Source organism: Toxorhynchites rutilus, chromosome 2 (assembly GCF_029784135.1).
Source record: "Toxorhynchites rutilus septentrionalis strain SRP chromosome 2, ASM2978413v1, whole genome shotgun sequence".
NCBI classification, from domain to species: domain Eukaryota; kingdom Metazoa; phylum Arthropoda; class Insecta; order Diptera; family Culicidae; genus Toxorhynchites; species Toxorhynchites rutilus.
The window spans coordinates 55,331,310-55,355,356 of NC_073745.1; the positions used below are offsets into that span (position 1 = coordinate 55,331,310).

General features: G+C 37.4%; 2 protein-coding genes and 2 long non-coding RNA genes across 5 annotated transcripts in view; 2 read left to right on the forward strand and 2 right to left on the reverse strand.

Annotated features, from left to right (window-relative positions):
* The window catches only part of LOC129765387 (general transcription factor IIH subunit 1), a 32,061-nt gene extending 17,204 nt beyond the window's left edge, over positions 1–14,857 (reverse strand). Inside the window, exon 1 of one of the 2 annotated variants that reach the window (XM_055765656.1) lies at positions 14,721–14,857. The gene's annotated coding sequence lies outside the window, so the exon portion shown is untranslated. Of the gene's footprint in view, positions 1–12,814; positions 13,179–14,720 lie in introns of those variants that run through there. The other variant, XM_055765657.1, reaches the window with a different exon arrangement.
* Positions 571–13,732, forward strand: LOC129765758 (uncharacterized). Its single transcript, XM_055766183.1, has 4 exons — positions 571–628; positions 735–1,008; positions 1,062–1,631; positions 13,658–13,732. Exons 1-4 carry the CDS (start codon positions 606–608, stop codon positions 13,730–13,732), a joined length of 942 nt encoding a protein of 313 aa, XP_055622158.1. The 5' UTR covers positions 571–605.
* A 785-nt stretch (positions 14,858–15,642) lies between the features above and the next one.
* LOC129769626 (uncharacterized) lies at positions 15,643–16,381 on the forward strand. The gene is made up of 2 exons (XR_008741924.1): positions 15,643–15,932; positions 16,114–16,381. It is a non-coding gene; the product is annotated as an uncharacterized LOC129769626 (long non-coding RNA).
* LOC129769627 (uncharacterized) lies at positions 15,752–16,814 on the reverse strand. The gene is made up of 3 exons (XR_008741925.1): positions 16,693–16,814; positions 16,368–16,631; positions 15,752–16,314 (listed from the first exon to the last, which is right to left on the reverse strand). It is a non-coding gene; the product is annotated as an uncharacterized LOC129769627 (long non-coding RNA).
* Between the last annotated feature and the right edge of the window lie 7,233 nt (positions 16,815–24,047).

Sequence of the window (24,047 nt, forward strand, 5' to 3'; positions counted from 1 at the left end):
AAGCAGTTGATTATGTTGAAATTAAGGACATTTTCAGCCTGAAATATCAACCAACTCTCAGATATGATTTCCGAGTACCCGAATGCTCTGCGGAGAAGCTAAATACGTTTATAAGAAAATTTATCGGAAACGGAAAAAATCCATCGATTGACCAATTCATGGAAATACAAGGAAGCATTCAAACGTGAGCTCGAGACTCTGTGACTTTGATCTAGGTGCGAAAATGTTGATAATCCTTTTTCTGCCAATTTTTCGATTCCAATCTAATGGGAGAGTCGCTCAATGAACATCGCGAAATAGGTGCTAGTAAACTAAATAATATGCGTTACACAAAAACTCTTGTTCATAAAATAGCTTGCCTAACTGTTTCACAAAGTTCATGTTAGCTCTATGCACTATTAGAATGACCGTAACTCTATTTAAATCATCTACAAGAACGCCGATTGATAAAAATCCGCTTCTGCTGCATAGACACTACGAATGTAAACAAGCGAATGTGTGCCCAACACATGCTCTGCATGTATGTGTAGCAAGAGCCCTATAGGGCGCTTGCAGCGTGCATATGTATTAGTAGTCTGTTGGGCAGGCAAAAGTGACAGCTGCATATGATTAACATGGATCGACAAGAGTAAGTTTTGTTTAAATAATTATTTTAGCGTAACAGAAACAAAAATTACGCATCACTCTATATTTACATCATGCTAAGATATGTGTATTCAAATATTTAATTTTAGCGTAAAAGCCAGATACGCAGAAAAAATTAAAAAATTCTGTTTTGGTTACGACCCGTATCAATGGATGCAGCATGAATATTCAAAAAGTGCCTTACCAAAAAATGTGACTTATTACGACCTAGTGGAATATCTTGTAAATCGCGAAAGTCCGTATACCCGGAAATGCTTTAAGGCCTTCAAGAGCTTGGACGCATACAAAAATTTCAAGGCGGGATGGGTACAATTTTTAGGTTCCAGATACGTCGATTCTGGTTTTTGTATTGTGTTTGCTCAGGTAAGTTTTGTATATTCTCAGTAAAGAAAATTACTCACTATACGATGTTGCAGGTGAAGCATTCCCAAAAATTTAACCTAAAGCCTACATCTACCTGGGTGTCGGTAGATCCCACAGGAACAGTTCAAACTGCACATTGCAATTGTATGGCAGGATTAGGTGAAGTGTGTTCTCATGTAGGCTCTGTGCTTTTTGCTCTCGAGTGCTGGTCCCGTAAAGAAGTAAATGAAAATGAACCTTCGTGTACAGATATACTTAATCGGTGGTTGGTTCCACCGAAAAAAGCGGTTAATTGTGGCGAAATTAAAGACATATTCAGCCAGAAAGATCAACCAGTTTCCAGATATGATTTCCAGATACCCGAATGCCCTGCGAAAGAGTTGAATGTATTTATACGTAAATTGATCGATAACGGAGAAAATCCATCAGTTGGCCAATTTATGGAAAATACAAGAAAGCATTCGAATGTGAACTCGAGCCTTTGTGACATTGATCTTTATCCGAATATGTTAAAAATCCTTTTCTGCCAATTTTTTGATCCAAATTTAAGAGGAAAGTCGCTCAACGAGCTTCGCGAAATAGGGAATAGTAAATTGAGGAATATGCGTTATACAAGACCCCTTGTTCGTAAAATAGCACGAGTTTCACAAAGTTCAAGTTGGTTCTGGGAAAAATTTCGCGTTGGAAAAATAACTGCATCTACATTTAAAGCAACCACAAGAACGCCGATTGATAATCCTTCAATGCACCTAATTAGAAAAATTTGCTATCCCGAAGATTATCGTTTTTCAACACCTGCGACGAGATATGGATGTACCCATGAGAAGGATGCGTTAAAGACATATGGTTCAAAAATGGCAGCTGAACATTTAAATTTCCATTATTCTTCTTCTGGTCTACACTTAGTTGAGAAAAAACCATTTTTCGGAGCATCACCGGATGCAATCGCCGTTTGTGATTGTTGTGGAGAGGTTTCTGTGGAAATCAAGTGCCCTCATTGCCTGCGAGACGGTAAAACAATAAAAGAATATGTGACTAGGCCAGATAGTCCTATTCAAATTACGGAAACAGGATATAAAATGAACCACAATCATCAGTACTTCTATCAAGTGCAAATGCAGATGTATATACTTAATGTTAAGTTTTGCGACTTTGTTGTTTGGACAAACAAGGAATTGGTCATACTGCGAGTGGACCGAGACGACACATTTTTGAAGAAAGAGTTGATAAAAGCCGAAAGTTTCTTCAGATTGGTTATTATGCCTGAACTTTTAGGCCAATACTATACAGGAGGGTATTTTAAAGATAGATTGTGAAAAAAGGGAAATTACGAAATAATATTTTGACTGCCAATGTATTATGTATGTATTAAACTCAAATAAATGTATATAAAAATTCAATAAAATGTAGTAATTTATTTCGGTACAATGATTAATCTTCAGGGACTACAGAGGGGCAAAGGTTAACTAGACAACAACAATTTGTCACAATTTGATCCACTAGTGAAGTTTCACAAAAGTTTGAAGTATTCTTCAGAGTGCTTATTGGAAACTTGTTCTTGTATAGTATCTTATACTTATTCCGAACCTGCGCAATCACTCGCTCTACATGAATCCTAACATTTGCTAATTTCCGTGTGTTTTCAATATCAAGAGGGTGCAACTGATCTTGACCAACAGTAAAAGCAGGTAACAGTAATTCAACTCCAGCACTTTCAACGTGATTTCTTATTAGGAATCCCCTATCTGCCATGATATAATCTCCTTTTTGCATTCTACTTAACATACCGGATTTTTCAGTGATAAATTTATCACTTGCTCGGCCACCAAATCCATTTGATATGAATATAATGGATCCATTAGGAGCGATTCCGATTAGGTATTTAACAGTATGTGAATGTTTATAATTAGACCACATTTGAGCAGCTTGTAAAACGTCACTGGGCTTCTCAGTGAGCACCTCGAAGCAATCTATAACGACTGAGACCTTATTACCGAAATGTCGCTTGAAACACTCTGGCATCGAATTTTGTACCGATTCACGAGACGGCCAACTGACAAGCCCTTTCATTCGTTGAAACATGACGTATATACATTTACGAAAATATCTAGAGACAGTACTAACGTGAACTCCACTCATGTACGCAATTAATGTCAGATCTAAATCTAGCCTAAGCTTAGCTAAAGTAAAAATAAAAATTTGAAATTTCGTTATCTTACACGAACCAGTCGGTTGTGGGAAATAAGGTTCTAAAAACCCAAATAAAAACTTAAAAACATTGTAGTTTAGTCCTGTAAAATATTTACATTTGTCATCATTCTGACTAAAATCTTCGAAACTAGTGCATAGAAATGGGTGGTGCTTTTCTCTCATAATTTCTATTTCACATTGCAATTTTTTTATTTCTTCTTCGAGCACTGTTTCTCTGTCCACCGGACCTGGAGCCGTCAGCAAATCTTCCTCCGGAATCGTTTCCAACGTCTTTCGGATAGCCTCCTTTACTTCACTCCGCCTAGTCAAACACTCAAATCTGTCCTTAGCAGCAGATGTCATCCGATTTTTGTAACCTAATTTCTGGTTCGGTACCCAATCAGGATTCATTTCATCTAAAAGATCAGCACTTTGACCTGAATGAAGAAAAAAACGTTATGACAAGTTTAATGAGAACAAATTTTCATTTTTACCTGAAAGGAAATGCTGCGAGCAAACCACCGTTGATGGCCATTTTTCTGGCACCAAATCAATCCGCTTCAATGCATTTGTCCATGCAATTTGGCGCTTTTCGGACAACTCTTTTCTCTTGGCGCTACGCTTATCCACCGCGGGGAAGCGGAACCATTTTTCCCCGTCACGATCGCCGCGTTTGTTGCACCCAAAAACTGCACACGTCCTAGGCACTAATTAATGCAATGAAATCATATTATTTCAAATGTCTGTCGTTGGCAGATATTTCAGAATGTACTTACTGGTTATTATTTATCAAATGTAGGGATATGTTTTACAAAAAAATATTTTTAGCTCTCCAATTTAATTTTTCAAATCTCACTCCACTGCTGCTGCATAGAAACTACGAATGTCAACAAACGTTTGTGTGCCCAACACATGCTCTGCATGTATGTGTAGCAAGAGCCCTATTGGTGCAAAATAGTTGTGGTAATTGAAACTTTTGAATTTGAATATTGTTTTTTTTTTGTTTTACTAAACTTTGATAATCAAATTTAATTTTTTTTTTCTGTATTTGTATAAATTCTTTAGAGGTTAAAAAAGTTATTACTTAATAATTATTCTAAACATTGTTTCTCAGTTCGGATTCTAATGAAGCTACATCAATAGCATATGCACTCGCATAATAATGATGACGTACTTTAAAAACATTTTCAGAATTAGCATTTTTTTAATTGTTGGTATACTCCTCAACTGAGGACTTAACAATTCTGCTATCTCGAGTCTGCGCCATCCACCAAGCACCACAGTTAATTTCCGTTGCAATATTTTCCATGCTGGCTCTACTCGTACGCATTCACTGAGTTTATGCTGCAAAGTTTCACAACTAGTGTTATCAGGGCAGAAGAAATGGGCTTCGGATAGGAACACAATCGTCCGTATTCTCCTGATGTAGCCTTAATGTTTAAAATTTGTTTCTGAGCCTGAATAGATGCATTCAGAGAGATTTTGCCAATAACCGAAACTTGTCTGACTTAACCGCTTGTAATTTGAATTCTGAAAAGTCGAGAACAATCTTTCGAAACATTCTATTTGAATAAAGTCATAGTGTCGTATGAAAGTTAACAGGTTTGCTATCTGTTTTCAAAATAATGGTTTTTATTTCTCTGAGAATGGCGAATGTATGAAAATTGACTCAAACTCATATTAGTGTCAATTGAAAGTGGTTGAATTTCAATTCGATTTCGAAGATGTTTATCAATTTCAGAATTCCATCATCAGTATGGTATCCCTTGCTCATTGCAACTGTGTTTTGCTGTTATTCTTTTTTTGGTTTTTCGGAAGAAATATTCATCATTTTTGACGTAGGACTACGTCTTACATGAAGGGTGCCAAATCAGAAAACAGGTCAGGTTTTTAGGACTTAAAGATAACGTTAATAACTATTTTTGTTGCGAAAGGATTTTAACGATTTGCGTACCAATCGAATCGGAATCTTTCTAAGATTTATTTGATATACTATACATTACAATCTCATAATCTGTATATGGTTTAAATTGATGAAAATTGGAAGCATTCCCATTTCCCCATACATTTGTTCTGTCCATTTGCTTGCTTTCCCGAACAGAGCTGTCAATAACGAGCAATTTATACAGCCGCTAGAATAGAAATAGTCGGAGACGAATGAATCGTTGGATTTAAGGTGAAGGTGGAAGCTAGCCACAAATGGCTGCCACAATGGCGCTCAATTCTTTCATCTCCCTCCCTCACCCCTCGCCAGAAAATCAATAATTTTGCGAAACAGTGTGAAGAAAATGATCATTTTCGCACACTTCCTATCAAATAATATCAACCAAACTCTAATCGATTACTCACAAGATATTAAATTTTCATCTGCTGTCGCACTGTATAGTGAAAAACGTCGCAAAACTCGAGCAAGTGCTCTGAAAGTTAAATTTTCATCTTTCAATCTTCGGCAATGGTTTTGTTTGTGTTGGTGAAAGCATCGTTATTTTTTCGACACTGATGCCAGACAACATCAGCGAAATTGCTGTAGAAACCACTCAATAAAATGTAATTTCTGAGTCATAGCGTTTCATGTCATGCAAATCAATAGAATAAAATTGTGTTGATATAAATACATTTTTTTTTACGTTCAATGGGTCCATAATGTAAGTTTTAGAAACTTTAACATTGGGTAAGAAAAGTGTATTGCAGAGCTCGGAACACTGCCACGGCTGCCCATGCTTTCAAAAGCAGTAAACGGAAAAGTATTACATTCAATCAAAATGCCACGGCCGACGAAGAGAGGGGTCATGGCTCTCCAAAGTGAATATGTGAAAACAATACCAAAAGAGCCCCAATTCGTATGTGTTATAAATTTGCTCATGTTACGCTCCCGTATAATCAGAATTTTACTTCATATGCAAATGCACCTTCTATATATATTTATGTTTGCAATTGTTCATCGGAACATATCGTTCATACATTCTACTTTAGTATTGAATTGTTATTTTTTCATCAAATGTATTCAAGACTCGTGTCAATGATGCGCCACACAGTCTGATAAGTGGATTGATCTATTTACATGTGCTTTGCTCTTCTCTCACAAACACTATTACCCCATTTTTACACGTGGGTTTACCTATACTACTACAATGGCTAGCTTCCACCTTCACCTTAAAGTCTCCGTAAATAAAGGAGAAGAAAAAGGAGAAGAATAGAAACAACGAAGGAGATAGCGAAAAGAGAATATCTGCGAAGTAAGCTGTCTCTGAGGAAAATTCTTAGAATCTTTCTGTGCCCGAAACAACAAAGGTCGCTTATTCTGCTCGTTTTGTGTTTTATGTTTCCCTTCGAGCTTTGAACGCTAGCGAAGATTTCACTTAAAGTTTATCGCTGCAACTGTGTACATCTGATAGACGCGTGTTTGATGCTTGTTGATTGGCGATGTACGGAAGACGCTTCTCGTTAAATACTCAGTGCAATGCGTGCATTGACATAAAAAAACAAATTGCGACATATGACCAATTAGCGTATTGTTCTCGCAAAGACAAGAAAGAATCGTGGCTTCTCCAAATAATTCTTCTGGTTTTGAAGCCATTAAACCATTTCATTAGCATTCTAGCTGTAACAGAGCCGGGTTTTAATCGTGTACATGTACATATGTTTATGTTTCTATAAATTGTAAATTACACGGTAATTAGTAGTATAAATGGCGTTAAGTTTTCTGTTCCATTACATTATGGCAAATTACACAGTAGTAGCCGTTTAGGCGTAAGGGTATTCTTTCTGTTCATCCATTGTTCAGCAGACCGGACAGCGGAGACAGTTGATATTGATCATTGTTGAGTTATTTATAGAACAGCAGCCCGATGTGTCTTGCAGAGCAGAGCAGTTGTATGGATGAATCGATCTTATTTCGACCGTGGATCGATTTCCATCGCTGATGATGGTTGCGTGGACTTAGTTATTCTATAACAACACAAAGATGGTCGATTGAGTGCCCTGAATTTGAACTCACGATCGATCGCTTGGTAAGCGAACGCGTAACCAAGTGGCTACGAAGACCCCCTCGAACCAAAATGTATCATTTTTTTATTTCTTATATCAGAATTAGTATTCTAATGTTTACTATGTTTGGATTTGAGAACATCTTCATGGAAGTTTATCTCTTGTCAGCAATTGTAATTACTTTTTTCACAATTAGGGTGCTGAACACTTCATTCGTCTAAAACTAGGACGGAAGCGGAAAATTTTTCGTCTCAATCTAGGTCATATGGAGTCTATTAAATTTATTTTTCAAGTGCATTTTACACGAAAAAAAACTTGCTACTTTTTTCCATGCGCTGTAAATGTTTCCCATCAAAGGAACAAACAATTTTGTAACTCTGACTTTGTTCATTTACGTTTTTAGTCGATGCAACGAGAAGAAAAATTAAACTGAAATGAAGTTTAGAACACCTCAACAATACTGAAATTTCAGTTTCTGCTAAAATTTCAGTTGGGCCTCTATGATTTGAACGTTAGCATTGATTTAAGAAAAATACTAATTTGTTCATTTCATCTGCTTATTTTTAATTTAATAACAACACTTTTCCTATGTAGTGGACTATTATAAGAAAAGTAACATACATAAACAAAACCTGTGACGTCACAGATTTAAAACTCTTCCCACCTTTCATTTTTATCTCGAGCTGCGGGTACTTTTGCTCTCGCTTACATTTCTAGATCAATATGTCAAAAGGGTCTATCTTCTTTGATCGATTCTCTTCACCGTCTTTATCTTTCGATAACCACGGCCTTTCAGACAGATTTTGCTCCAGTTTTGCCATGTTTTTTGTTTTTTGAAATCCTGTTATTGCTGAGATATCAATGAAAGAGAATGTAGATGAAGAGAATCGATCAAAGAAGATAGACCCTTTTGACATGTTGATCTAAATTTGTTCAAACCGAAATGTGTTTCCCAACATGGACTAAGACCGAAGGATCTGGGAAAATCGTTATTACAGATCCTAGAGGCGAATGATCTTGTTTGATGTTTGAAGCCTTGTCATATAAAAAGTTGAAGTTGAAGTTATTGATTCAGGCCAGCAGGTCGTACTTTTGTTCCCGCTTTTTTGCACTCAGGAATATGTTTTCCGAACACAGCCCTTTGGCTCGGTTATTCAAGACGACAATGAAAGATATGCCTTCAAGTCTTCAGCTCTTTAACTTCTACGCATACCGTAGCAATCTCAACAAATGTCAGCCATTTGCTGAGATAACGTCGATTGATTCAATAATATGCGTTCAACTAGCATGTCAAACCGATAATACAATGATCGTTTGACAATTCTTCCGTTCACATATTTTGAAAGTCTACCATAAATTAATAACATGACCAGAGCATCGTGCGATAGGTTAAAAGATAACGGACGGTCAGACTTATTCGTTAAATTTACTTTTAATTCAATACTTGAATTCAATTCAACTCAGGAATGTTTCATTCAAACTATAATTTAATCATTTCAAACAAATAATGACTGAGCCATAGGTTGTCCTATGTCAACCATGCAGTTATTCATAGATATAACCATCCCATTTTTTACGGAAAATTCATTTGGAAAAAGTGGAAAGCTTCTACAATGAGTATAATTATCTTACCTGAACGTTCCATTGGTAGGTTTTTGAAACTCTTTTATTGTTAACAATTGAATATTGAATTGAATTCAATATTGTTAACAATAAGAGAGTTACACTGCCGTTATCTTGCAAAAAGACGTAATGGCCGAAGTTGACGTTCTATTTTCTTGTTATAGATCGATAAAGAATACCAAATACTTCAAAAAACTGCGTAGTTTTGAAGAAATGTGAAAAATTTACAGTACAGTAATAGTTTGATAACTGGCTCTGCTTCAACTTGACTGCTTTTTAACTGGGCGAAAGTTAACTGGGCTGTAGTCCAGTTAACCCTTTTACTGGTAGTGAAAGCTATATCGCCACTAAGATTTAATTTTTATCTCTTTACAAGAAATTATCATTTTAAGCCTTATGTGGTAACTAGTTCTGATATCTGTTACAATTACAATTTACAATTTCACTTCCATTGACACATCGTCACTCAATAATGAGCCTATCGCTTTTCAAATTCATGCAAACGCATACAGGCTGAGAATAGTGCTACTCTCTCTTCACACTCAGGTTCTTATATCGAATGAAAGTGTCTTATTTCGAATAAAAATTTCGTTGGAGCTCGAACCGTATTCACTGAAACTAATGAAAATGATGATATGAAAGAATGTGCAGTATTCCACCAGGAGTAATCAGTTGTCTGCGCTGGTTGTGAGACTAAGGGGCTGTCCACATACCACGTGGAAAACTTAGGGGGGGTAAGGGGTACGAAAATGTCCACGCTTGTCCACGGTGAGGAGGGTGGGGGTACAGATAATGTCCACATGGACACGTAAAACAATTTTTTTCAAATATAATATATTCATAAAAGAAATTTTCCAGAATCTTTATACTTTCCGCCCATTTTGAGTACTCCATATTTATCCATAAAATGGTGGTTATGTCGAATATTTTTCCATATCATCGAACTTCTGAAATATGTATTCTGCATGAAACTCACATAAACGGTGAGCGATCAAGCTTCTATTGGTAGTAGATGATCATTGTTTTCAACTTCTAAGCTACGTCATATTTGAGCATAAACTGATCTCTGTGTTATAGGTCCAGGTCTACGTGAGAGTAAATTTGACATGGTGAACTGCTGATACATTTCTATCTGCAGAGTACATGTGGGATGTTGATAACATTATGAAATGACCGGAATATTGAGAGGATTTTTCAAATAATTTGAGATGGACTCAGCGAAACGAGTGCTATACAAAATTTTATAATACCTACTCAAAAACAGAGTTCATGCGAAGCACTCTGTACTGAAAGAAGCAGATTCAGTCCACCTTTTGTGAGGTTGTACCCTCGTTCCTAAATGTTTCCCGAATTTAATATCCACTTTGCGACGTTATCTTTGATACAGCTGCGTTAGGTGTGCTCAGCATCGGAGAGCAGTTTTTCAAGGAACACTTCGTCCTACGAAAGATTAGGATGTTACATGTGAGATTTCTGTTAATTAGCAAATGTTATTACGACCTTTGTGTTTTTTTTTCAATGAAGCTTTGAATCCGGGATTAGATTACAAATACTGCAACACAGCCAAGAGGAAAATCCTATTAATACGATCAATGTTATGGTCGAAGTCACAAGCGATAAGTCTTCCTGCTATATTTTTGTAATTAAACTTGACAAATCTACGTTCAATTGAATTAAACGCATCGAAAATATTTTTCTTCAAATTGGAGCATTTCAGGCACTATTGACTATTGTTTTCTTTGTTCTAATTTTCGCTTCTATATCTGAACTAGTATCTCGCAGTCAAAGTTCAGTGAAGAAGTATGCCTAAATCCAGTTGTTTCTTCATTTGAATGCTTTCGACACATTTTTTTAATATTACATCGATTAGCTTCAAATAAAACTACATTCAACTGCGCCAAATAATTACAGAAGTCTTCAGAAAAATTTCGACACTCGTTTCTCGAAGATTTTCTGCAGGCGAATGATTTTATTGCCAAATAATTTTCTTCAGATGTTTTTTCATGCTTGACTGTAACATTATTTGCTTGATTGCGCAGTTTTACTGTTGTACGGTCCTATGAAGTCACCGAAGAAATGTTTCTAATTTCAGTATGATTTTTTAGAGTGCAATCCTAATGTCCGATGGAATCAATGGCGTTTTTGTGTTTGCTTTGGCAACAATCTCCACGTTAAAATCATTACAAAAACAAATATGTATTTGTCGTTGATTCTTTCGAATGTTCTCGAAAAGCGATTTTGAAGGATTAGTATTTTTGGGCGGTTATCATACTGGGATTATTACATAAATGATAGAACAGATTTCCATCATACACATTAGAACAAATGGGATGAAAAAGAACGAATTTTTGTTTTAGTAACTTTAACCCACCATTTCATACCATTGCCATAACCGAGCGTTTCCTGAAGCCAACGATTCCAAATATTTTCAAACTCTCAGATATATTGGTAGTAAGTGGTGTAATCATTATTACATAAATGGAAGCATTAACATTAGCATTAGCATTGAGCAAGTTGCACAATATCGTAGGTGGTACGAATTCAGAACTGTTAAGCTGAAAACTAGCCTCCATCCTCCAGACTAATTTAAAATTGAATATAGGCACAATTGAATTATTTCCTTTTTTCAATTGAAATACATGGAAGATTGTCCACGTGGACAACCGGGGAGGGGTATAGTCAATGTCCACGCTTGTCCACGGAGGGGGAGGGGGGAGCCTAAAATCGTGCTTTTTCTGTCCACGTGGTATATGGACAGCCCCTAATATGTCTTCATATGCCTGTTTTAAATCCACTTTTTCTTTTGGGAAAAATTCAGTTTGGAGAAATGAAATCGAATGAAACTTTCAATTGAAAGCAGTGATAGTCCTTTCATATGTGAAACTAAATGTGACATATAGCCCATTCAAATGATAATGAGTAGGACAGTTCCAATCTTCAAATGAAAGCGCCTGCTTTCAAATTCAAAGGAAATGACAGCAGAACAAAAACGAAATTGAAGAATCGATGTTTCAGTATACGTAGTGAATACATCTAATAGAAACTGAAATTGGCTGAAGAGAAGGAATAACTGAAGAAGTCATTTTCTTTTTTTTAGTTTCGAAATTGTCAAGCAACCCGGGTCAGGGTAATAAATTTCAGTGATTTGGTCTATCAAAAGCATTTTCTGCATTTACGACCCTGAGTTCTTCGAGGACTTACGCCGTTCAAAAAATGTATTACTTGCCCTTATTATTTTTTTTTTGAATCCGGTTGAGTCTTGTAATCAAAATCGAACCATCGAAGATGGTTTTTGCCATATCTGGTAAGTGACCAGAAATCGTCAAGAGTTGCTGATTGATGTTGAACGCATTTGAAGTAGGTTGCTGCAGTCAACTTTGTCCGTTAAAACGTCCAAAATAAAAAGTTTTTACTTAGTTAATCGTCAGCTCTCCAGTGTTAGCATTCCAATAAGTGCATAGCGCTGTTCTTGGGGCGTTTTTCAACTCGTTCGATACTTCGAATAGCTGGCTGTCAAAAAGATCTCCCTTTTCTTAAATCACAGTTCCTCCAGGTAAATCGACATAAATAGCATCTACTTGTTACGTCGAAATTGTTCGAAATCATAGGCTATGAAGCGAACTCTCGAAGCACTATTACTAGGCAGTTCAAAATTAATATCGAGCGATAGTGTTCGACAATATAAAGCTGACTGTTTTTGGAGAGGAGTTATTGATGCAAGCTTACAAGCTTCAGGATGAATATCTTCACGCTCGAGGAAAGAGGGAAGGTCGCGTTCCATAGAGAAATTGTTCGAAGTGTTCATATCACTTTTCTGTAGTAAGTAGTTGTCCAAGTGCGTTTTGATTGATAAGTCTATTGACCTAAGAACAATAATATCGAGCCTTACTCGTGGTGCATTTGCATATCATGGATCTTTCGAATTAGTTTTGCGCAATCTGCGTATCAGCATGGAAGTTTTTAAAATTCATTTCGTTATGTTCTGTAATAGAGGTACAGGGTTTACCGTCTTATTTGTTCCGGTCACATCTTAAACAATGTTCTTTTGAGGTCAACCAATTTCCTGCTTGGACTGCTTACTGGCTCGCTGAACTGTACATCTCTACTTTTTCACAGTTCAGCTGCATCCTTTATTGGTCTTTCCGATCGCCTTGCCTTCCGCCACCAGAATTTTTCTCTGGATGAATTTCGATCCGCCTAACAAAGCATTCGCCCAAGCTTCTTTTTAAGAACTTCCGCTTTTGATTTGAACGAAGAGCTGTGCTTAGATCGCCTACTATGACCGTTCTCATGACTAAAACAAAAGGAGGATGGGTTGGTTAGTATCGTTACACCAATTGTTAGGAAGAAGCTGCATTCTTTCATAACTGCTCTCCGTCTGAGGAAGCTACCGAGCTTACTCGGTTTATCACAAATGTATAGTCTCTTTGGCACGAACACGTGTATGACCTATACAGACTCTCACTTTCAAAGTATTTTGTATGGAACGATAAGAATTAAACCTGACAATTTACATTCACATACCTAACACCTTTGCACGTGTTATATAAATTATTCACATTCGTGAAACAAATGTTTCATTCACATGATTGACTATCTCTTACTCAGTGCGTTTCACTTTTCTCACATATTCACTTGCTGTAGAATCACACTTATATCTGGCTTATATCACACTTATATCTTGGTATTATATCTTATATCTGACCTTCTAGGTTTTATAAATGCCATCACTTTTTCCTCCGAGTGCTTGTTTTTCAGCCGAAAATACAATTTTCCAGCCAATTGGTAACGTGACGTGAATGCATTGGCTTTTCCTAATCTTTGCATGTACATGTATCTTTTTTTGTAGGTTGCTCACTTCCAGGTGTCCGAATTCCACAAGGCCGCGACAGTGATTTGCGGCTTCCAATACAATCGTGATTAGTGATTTTTCGTTCATTTCAACGCTGAAACATTTGATTTCGGAGGAAAGCTATACGTTGTTTGAAGCGTATCAATACGCGTGCCGTTCGCCTAGCGCTTTAGATCATTTGCTCAATTCTTGGGAATCTGCCACAGAGTATCAAATTACTGTAAACTTATTTAAATTATATCTGATTGACACATTTTCAAAAATTATCAAATTATCACAATTAAATGAAGTCATATCAAGATATATCAAAGAATGAATATTCTCTCAACATTGAAACAAAAACCCTTCCTGCATAGATTACCGATTATACGCCGCACACTTGTTCTTTATGTCGCACTTAAATCTGTCGTCGCAACTTCTTCACCATCACTACACACATCGCGACTTCTCCGCCAGTTACTATACCACTTCCACATTGCTCTCACGGTTACGCGTTTGCTTGTCTGGCCTTTGGTTTTTAAAAAACCACTCCGCAGTGCGAGACTTTCTCTGTCACGCAGCTGACGAGTGGTGGCGTAGCGTCGAACGATTTTCTAGAACGAACATGTTTTCAGAATTTTTATTTCCCCCAAAAAATGGTTTCCTTCATTTTTACTTTTTTTTCTGCTCATCTCAAACGCAATTTAAATTTCAATGAAATTTTCTTTACGTTACTACTTCAAATGAGAAATTTATCATTTTATCATATTTAATTTTTTTTCTGAATCAATATTTCCGAAAATTTGAATTTATAACAAAAACTCGTCCAATATCAGTAGCGCTCCGCATACTTCGCATTACGGCCGAAGCGCGACCTCACACATTAACCAACGAACAAAAAAAAAAAGAAACGGGAACAGGAAAATAATGATTAATTTCGCCTTCCGAAGGCGAAATTTTATTTCGTCACATTTCACCGTAAATCCGGGTATTTTCTCACTGAACTCCACATGTCTCCGCTAGGGCGTCACCTTAGCGTCAATCCGAACCGAAAATCGGCCCAAAAACAGCAGTATTTTACCTGGTTTTGGTCTATTTTCTACGGAGTGCTCCTTCCATGGTGTTTTATGGCCGCCATGTGCAATTTGATTCAGGGAGAACATTTTTATTTTATTGTTGCAACACATAATCACATCGCACATCGTCGTTACTTGTATTCAAGAAATATTCCAAATGGTAAATTTAGAACTGAAGGATCCCCTCCCTGGTAACTTTCCTGCTGTGCCCTATCGGCGCTTTGGACCCGAACGTTAAGGCACCCAATTAGTTGAAGTGGGCGGCAACCGAAACAGCTGTTTTTGATGAAATCAATAGCGAATGTTGCACTTAAAAGAATGAAAATAGTTCAAAGACACGCTGAATAACACTATCTCACTTCTTTCATTCATAAGTTTTGAGTTAGTACGTAAGTGTTGACGAAAAGTCGATGTTTGTGTAACCAAACAGAATGATCGCATAAATATCGTGAATGCAAGAAACGTGATACAGAACATAGATCAATATTTAGAGAATAAAAATCTCTATCAAATGCTGTCACAATCAGATACATTACAATAAATAATCGGATAAATTCAATATTTTTGCGAAAAAACAATCATCACAGAAGTTTCTATTCACTCTCCATACCAAAACGAACCCTCCGATGGGGCAGTTTTTGACGATTGGCACCCGAGCTTGCCCGACCTGGGCCGAGTAAAATTCGAGCATGCTCGGTCGTTGTTACTGCTCGATTCACACCACAGGGTTACCCGATGGGGCCAATTCGAGGAAAGGTTGAATCATAATGTGTCATTTTGGGTATCTGGATTGTTTTCCATCCTGCGCTTTAGAGGATTCTTATCAACTATGAGGGGTTAATCCAATTTTTAAAGCATTTCGTTCAATATCTATCGAAGAAGCGCATTTTGAGGAATGTACACGTTTCTCGAACTGATCGAATCATTCGATCCGAATTCTGCTTGTTCGAGCAAAACTGAGATCCCTGTTGGAAACATTAACGGGGTTATAGCCGACGATGTCAACAGAAAACCAAGATGCTAAACTATAGGTGTTTCGTTCTTGACACTTTCATGACAATACGTGAGACGAGTTGCGAGACGTAGCTTTCTGCATTGTTTACTTTTTGTTTGGTTGTGTCGTTATGGTTTCATATCAACTCGCTGAGGAAAACAACTGAAGAAAGAAATAAGCAAATATATATTCGTGAAAAATAGTGTACTAGAGCTGCAATAAGGTATTTATATTACATATTATTCAATAGTTTTGGGGGACAGTGAGGATTTGAAGAGCTTGTGAGTGTGATTAAAGTGCTATAAGTCTAAGAAATCTGTTGTCCAACTCCTCCACAGATAATCGTTCATCTCGCGGTTCTCTATCATGCCAAAATTATATTGTGAATATCTTATTTTCTTCAGATGCCGTATTATTGTGCAGTAAAAGGATGCGGAAACAAGGTCCGCATAACGAAAAACAACCCGGACATTGTTTACCACACTTTCCCCCGAGATGGAGATAGACTTCATAAATGGATACTTTTCTGTGGCCAATTACTTTCAACAACTTTTTCCGGATCTTCTGGCGTGATCGATAGTCGTGATTCCAACAGTTTATTTCACCTGTAATATATTAGCAACACAAAAGTCCACTAATTTGAAAAATAAACACGAACCTGTTGCAATCATTGTCAACCTCCTTTTGCTCTAGCAAAACCAATTACTTGTAACAGCCCTTCCGGATCTTCTGGATCTGGTAATCTCGCAATCAGCGCTATTTCTTGTCACCGTCGCCGTAAGTACTTTTTTCCCCGCCGATAGGATCCAAACAGAAGTACATCTTGCTTGGAAAAAAAAGCATTGATTGCGCGGCTAGAAGCTAAAACATACTCAAAACATCCTTCTGCACTGTTTTTAATTCGACCGCTGATTGTAGATATCTGAAAAAGTAGAAGCAATTATGAGAAATTGTTATACGAAAAAATCCAGAACATTACCTACCTACAGTAAAGCGCGAGCAGCTATTTTGCCGACGAATGAATTTGTCACCAAAAGATATGATATGTTTTGTAAACAAATTTGTTTTTTCACGAGCAATGGCCGAACAGCAATTTTGACATTGCGGTCCACCTATAGTATAGCACCTTGCAGAAAACATCACTTGCACTCAGAAAAAATAATTGAATACGAATCATCTAATTAAAAAAACAATTATTTGACGGCTAGTTTCTTGTTATTTTCCCCTGTAAGATGAGCAAAGCGCATCATTTTTAAGTGATTTGTGAAACACTTGAACTTCTCGAAAAATTTACCTTTGAAAATGAAATATTTAACTTATTGATGCTACACTAAAATTAATTTTCATATAAATTTTATGTGCAGTAAACAAACGCGATTCTTCAAGATTTTGAATCATTTCATGTGCAGCACATAACACTACCCGTGTTATAACAATCATTCGTGATAAAAAATGGTGGAGCAACATACGAAAATAATATCATTCTCTGATTCTACGCTTGAAATGCTCAAGCTTCAAGTAGAGACGTCGGTTAATCGTTCGATTAATTGAAATAATCGAATATCTGTTAATTAATTTTGTATCGAATAATTTGAAATAAAAATATGAATACATCGAATAATTGTCACTGTAATCGCGATTAATGAAAAAACGAATCTTTCTCAAGGTTAATGCATTTTTAGGTTAAGAATTAGGCTATATATTTTTTTATCCAACATTTTTTATCCAACCATCTAACATCGACAACCCGATAGACCACGCGACCAGAATGACAACGTGATATGTGATTATTTCAAGAAATGAATATTCGTTCGATTAATCGAATATTGAATGACAATTATTCGAATTAATCGAAAATTGAAAAATGCCCCAACGATTAATCGAGACATCACTAGCTTCAAGCAGAGCTGTTGCACTTTTTCAAATGTATCTTCATTTTAAGCTCTTTGGGTTTGATCACGAACGTCACTTCACGGTGAAGATGAAATGAAGAGCATGCAAATTACACACAACTCATTTCATTTTCATCGTGAAGTGATGTTCTTGGACAGGCCCTTTATTTTAGTTATATTTAGCATGAACCTTTAAAATCTTCACCAGCTCGTGGTTACAGTGCATCGACTACAATCAATCAATTGGAATCTCTACTGGAAAACTCTATCACGAGAAAATCGCTCTTGGAAAGAACTTGCACAGGAGAATTTTCCAACCAGAGCCAGAAAGAGTTTGTTGGCATAATAGCTTCAAAAATTTCGTTAACCTTTCGAGGACCCTTACAGGAATCGCACTTCATTGCTCGATGTGGTGATCAGTGCCACTCAGGAGGAAAGATCTATCATATAAATTTCAAACTCCAACAAAGACGGATGGCTCGTGAGAAATCCGAGAAAGCTTATCAATCTAAAAATCTCAAACCAACCATAAATTGACTCCAATTGAATATTCAACCGTGGACGACAAATGAAAAATATGCACTGATCTTTAGCAAGAGGAATGTGATCTTCAAAACACCCGCTGTTGGTACACTTTTGAGAGGTAATTATGCGAAAGGATTGCGAAAATCAGTTAGTAAGTAGTATTGAATATTCAAATCATATTCACAAATGTTCATAACTAGTGTTCGTCATATTTCTGATTAATATTGACTTTGTCTTCTTAAATGGCACCAACGTCCCTAGAAGAAATTCGCCGTTCCAACGTAGTATTACTTGGGTCATTCTTATTAGTACTTAGTTGAGATTTCTATGCCAAATAACACGCCTTGAATGCACTCTGACTGGCAAGCTCTAGAATATGCGTGACCACAGAGCAATTCGGAGGAAATTTCTTTGACGAAAAATTCTCCCAACCAGAACAGGAATCGAACTCGAACCTTCGGCTAACTACTTGGCCACGCGAGCACACTGCATATTGACTTTCAAATGTTGTCTTCTGCAGAGTACGAGGGACTAAGTCAATTGGAGCATGCTTTGTCTAAGCTTATTATGCAGGTGTCCTTGAAATATAAGGATAACGTCGGGATCAGTGTCGTTTTTTGAATCAAATTTACAAGATGGTAATCTAGGAATCCACTCGTTATAAATGTTTATGGCATTCAGTGCCATTTATTATTGTAGATTATTGCCGATTAAATCATATTCTTGTCGGTGTGTTCAGCTAATGGGCGCTGATACACTGTCGAAATAACATCAGCCACGAGGGCTGAAAATATGAAGAGAGAGAAAAACGTTTCTTACATCAGTTAAAATTATACAGCAGAATAAAGACGCTAGTGTATTTCTTTTTCGCGTTTCCACGCGGTTTGTTCCTCTGCGGTTGCTTTTTCTGATGTGGCCATTATCTTTCCATAATTCTACAAATCGATTGTGTAGAACATGTTGCCGATTTGAGAAACAAAGAAATTATAACCTACACGTTACTTTGAACAATCCGTCGGAAACAGGAATTAACCCTTTCACTGCGGCAGTGTGCTCCGTCGGAGTGCTACCGCTGAGCGGAGCATATGCAAATCGCGTTGGTGTGATCGATGTGCAGTATCACCCTGATGTCGTCTATAGACGACACTCGTACACACAGGTCGTCGCGCGGATGTCATCTATAGACGACGCTCGTAGCGAAAGGATGAAGAGTAATTCGATATTTAAGGCGGCTCGCAGACCGGAGCAATAAGCAACTAGCAAGCTGGAATCCGCAAGATGCAACAGGCAACATATTTTGTTATGTTTCACTTACCAAAACAATCAAAACGCCTGACATTATGCAAACAACTGCTTGATGAACGAAACTTGCCATATCATGGGCTATACGTTGCTCTTTAACCTACACGTTGTGTTGCTAGCGATATGTGTTGCTCTCAAAAGGCGATAGCGATATCGTATTGCGCCGGTGTGCGAGATCAACAAAAATTAAATGGAAAAACTCATTGGCGATAATATTGCTAATTGTATGTTGATAGTTGCTAGTTGCTTATTGCTCCGGTGTGCGAGCCGCCTAACACACTCGAAACGTATCACGTAACTAAAAATATGTCAGTTGATCCTAGATACGATCTGTTTTGGTTTTGACGTAGAACTACGTCTTTCAGGAAGGGTGCCAAATCAGAAAACAGGTCACGTTTTTATGAAATAAAACGTTAATAACTAAAGGGTGTGTCACATCAAATTGCATCACGGAAAAAACGCTGTAGAAATTCGCCCAGTAGACCGATCCTTTTGAAAATTTTAGACAGTAAAATAAAAACTATTAAACAACTTTTGGCATTTTCTTTTTATTCATACTTCGAGCCCATGCCCGTATGCTCGCACCTTCCTCTTTACCCCGTCCATAAGGTTCTGTACAACGTCAGGTTGTAGTTTTTTTTTTAACAGAAATCCATTTTCTCTTGAAGTCCGCCTCCGATTTGACAACTTTTGGGTTCTTCCGGAGGGCCTGCTTCATAATCGCCCAATATTTCTTTATTGGGCGAAGCTCCGGCGCGTTGGGCGGGTTCATTTCCTTTGGCACGAAGGTGACCCCGTTGGCTTCGTACCACTCCAACACGTCCTTTGAATAGTGGCACGAAGCGAGATCCGGCCAGAAGATGGTCGAGCCCTCGTGCTGCTTCAATAGTGGTAGTAAGCGCTTCTGTAGGCACTCCTTAAGGTAAACCTGCCCGTTTACCGTGCCGGTCATCACGAAGGGGGCGCTCCGCTTTCCGCAAGAGCAGATCGCTTGCCACACCATGTACTTTTTGGCAAACTTAGATAGTTTCTGCTTGCGAATCTCCTCCGGAACGCTGAATTTGTCCTCTGCGGAGAAGAACAACAGGCCCGGCAGCTGACGAAAGTCCGCTTTGACGTAGGTTTCGTCGTCCATTACCAGGCAATGCGGCTTCGTCAGCATTTCGGTGTACAGCTTCCGGGCTCGCGTCTTCCCCACTGAAAAATTTCTCTATTGAAAGAAAAATTTTAACGCTTTCGCGTGAGTTCTGTTACAATACTAAAAAATTTATTCAAAAGTTTCACAATATATACATGGTTCCTTAAACTAAGATTGACGAGGAACATCTCCTCTCTCTCTCTTGAAAACCGATAACATATCGGTTTCGTTTAGATCATCTACCTTCCTTGTCCCTTCTTCTAGCGTATGGTAACGTGCAGTCTGAGACGGCTGCACTACCCTAAGAAAATACCTTAAGTTTATAGCACCTCGTCGGTGCGCCTATCTTATTCTTGGATTTCCCCTTTCCATCCTTCGCTCTAAATAACATCCTTTTATTTTATTACACCCTGCTGGTGTATCTGGCTGAGCGCAGCTAGGGATGGAAAAGGGTAATAAAAATGCATCCTAAATGATGCATGCATTAAATTGTTTACCGGACGCTATTTAAATATTCGTCCATTCTGAATTTATGACCGGCAATAATTTCGAACTACAAGCGTTTTCTAGCCTAACAAAACACTTGAGCTCTTACATCTTTTAATTGCCTTACATTGGTCCTTTCTAAACGTTTCTATACCTCGCTTGGAGGTCTTTTCTAAATATAATCTCAAATATTGCTTATCTTATGGATCTGTAACTCGATCCGCGATAAGCCTCAGCTGTCCGTAACATTCCGGACTCCGTAAATCTACTACATAGATTTACTCAATTATAGACAACTATCACGGTTTAAAATAATAGGAATATTTCTTGATTCTTCCTGAACTCTATTTAGCCGTATCATGTCTAATAACGAAGGCGGATCATCATTTCTTCTATTATTTTGTCTATTACTTCTTCTCTTTAATTTTATGTATACGTAAATTCCTACTATTATAATCATTGAAATAACAGTTATGGTACCTCCAAATGTATATACGTGTTTCTTTTTTATAAAATCGTCTTCAGGTATTACTGTATCCTTTATATCTACCTTTTCATATGGATTTCTACTCGAGATAGTTGTATTCAAATTTTCATTTATGTTTGGTTTTTCTAGTACATATGGTAGTTTCTGAATAGGTTTAAAAATATTCTAGCTTCCCCGTTATGTCCAGATATTTGGGCATAACGAATAGTTTTTTCTGTTAGGATCTTACAATCTGGGAACAGTTCTATGATCGCGTTCTTATAAGGCGGTGACATGGCTACATTATTACAATGGATTATTATCTTGCTAGGGTCGCTCGTTGTGTACAATATAGAGTTGATCTTATTCAATTTTGTTAACATGGTGTATGGTTCTTCCATCATCTTTGTTGAGCATTTTTGTTTTATCGTTTCATGAAGTAATGCTCCAGCTATGCAATCTGGAACTCTGGTTAATTCTGGTTGATTTACCACATAATGACTTTCATTAAGCTTTATTAAATTTCCATCTGGGTAAAAAAATTCATGTTTATTATTAATTGCTATTACATGGTGATCTATTTTTATAACACTTCCATTTTCAGGAATAGGGATTACATTGAATACTTCGAAGTTTTCCTTATTAATAATTACATTTTCCATTATTATATTTACTGTTCCATTTTCAATTTTAATGTTGTATTTAACTGCAAGTGGGTCTCTAAGGATTGAGTATCCTTCTGGTAATTGCTTCTTTATATTTTGAATTGCCTTTTGCATTTCATTTTCGGCTAAAGGGCGAGTCTTAATTATCCTGTATTTTCGAGTTATGCCATCAATCAATTGCAAAGCTAACGTTGTGTGTTACGGACAGCTGAGGCTTATCGCGGATCGAGTTACAGATCCATAAGATAAGCAATATTTGAGATTATATTTAGAAAAGACCTCCAAGCGAGGTATAGAAACGTTTAGAAAGGACCAATGTAAGGCAATTAAAAGATGTAAGAGCTCAAGTGTTTTGTTAGGCTAGAGAACGCTTGTAGTTCGAAATTATTGCCGGTCATAAATTCAGAATGGACGAATATTTAAATAGCGTCCGGTAAACAATTTAATGCATGCATCATTTAGGATGCATTTTTATTACCCTTTTCCATCCCTAGCTGCGCTCAGCCAGATACACCAGCAGGGTGTAATAAAATAAAAGGATGTTATTTAGAGCGAAGGATGGAAAGGGGAAATCCAAGAATAAGATAGGCGCACCGACGAGGTGCTATAAACTTAAGGTATTTTCTTAGGGTAGTGCAGCCGTCTCAGACTGCACGTTACCATACGCTAGAAGAAGGGACAAGGAAGGTAGATGATCTAAACGAAACCGATATGTTATCGGTTTTCAAGAGAGAGAGAGGAGATGTTCCTCGTCAATCTTAGTTTAAGGAACCATGTATATATTGTGAAACTTTTGAATAAATTTTTTAGTATTGTAACAGAACTCACGCGAAAGCGTTAAAATTTTTCTTTCAATAGAGAAATTTTTCATGGTGGCTCCAGAGAGGAGCAAGTTTTTCCTTTTATTTAAGTACAAAATGTGTTAATTTGCGAACTCTTCTCGGCAGTGGATGCCAGAGGTGATGTTCGTGAAATCTTCTCAGCAGTGAATGCGAGAAGTGTGAATTTGTGAATTCTCAAAGGCAGTGGATGCCTAAAAAGTGCATTTCTTTCGTGAATTTTATCAAAAGGCAGTGGATGCCTAAAAAGTGTATTCGTTTCGCGAATTTTCCTAAGGCAGTGGATGCCTAAAGAGTTTATTATTATTTTCGCGAATTTTCCTAAGGCAGTGGATGCCTAAAGAGTGTATTATTTTCACGAACTTTCCTAAGGCAGTGGATGCCTAAAGAGTGTATTATTTTCACGAACTTTCCTAAGGCAGTGGATGCCTAAAGAGTGTATTATTTTCACGAACTTTCCTAAGGCAGTGGATGCCTAAAGAGTGTATTATTTTCGCGAACTTTCCTAAAGGCAGTGGATGCCTAAAGAGTGTATTATTTTCGCGAACTTTCCTAAGGCAGTGGATGCCTAAAGAGTGTATTATTTTCGCGAACTTTCCTAAGGCAGTGGATGCCTAAAGAGTGTATTATTTTCGCGAACTTTCCTAAGGCAGTGGATGCCTAAAGAGTGTATTCTTTTCGCGAACTTTCCTAAGGCAGTGGATGCCTAAAGAGTGTATTCGTTTCGCGAACTTTACTAAAGCAGTGGATGCTATATACACACATAAATATATGTTAATTCAAGTACCAGAAGGCAGTTATTATAAATATGACCAACTGCCGCAGCAGCACGTGGTCGTGGAGTTAGAAGCAAGAGGTAGCAGCAGTATCCTCGGCACAATCGGAGAGACCATCGCTAGAGATACCAGGAACTGTCAACCAGCGGAACCAGAAGCAAGCGGTGGCATTAGATGCAGCAGCACCAGCATTGGCACTATCAGAAGTGACAAGAACAATCCGAGCCAGAAGGTTTGGACCACTCAAGA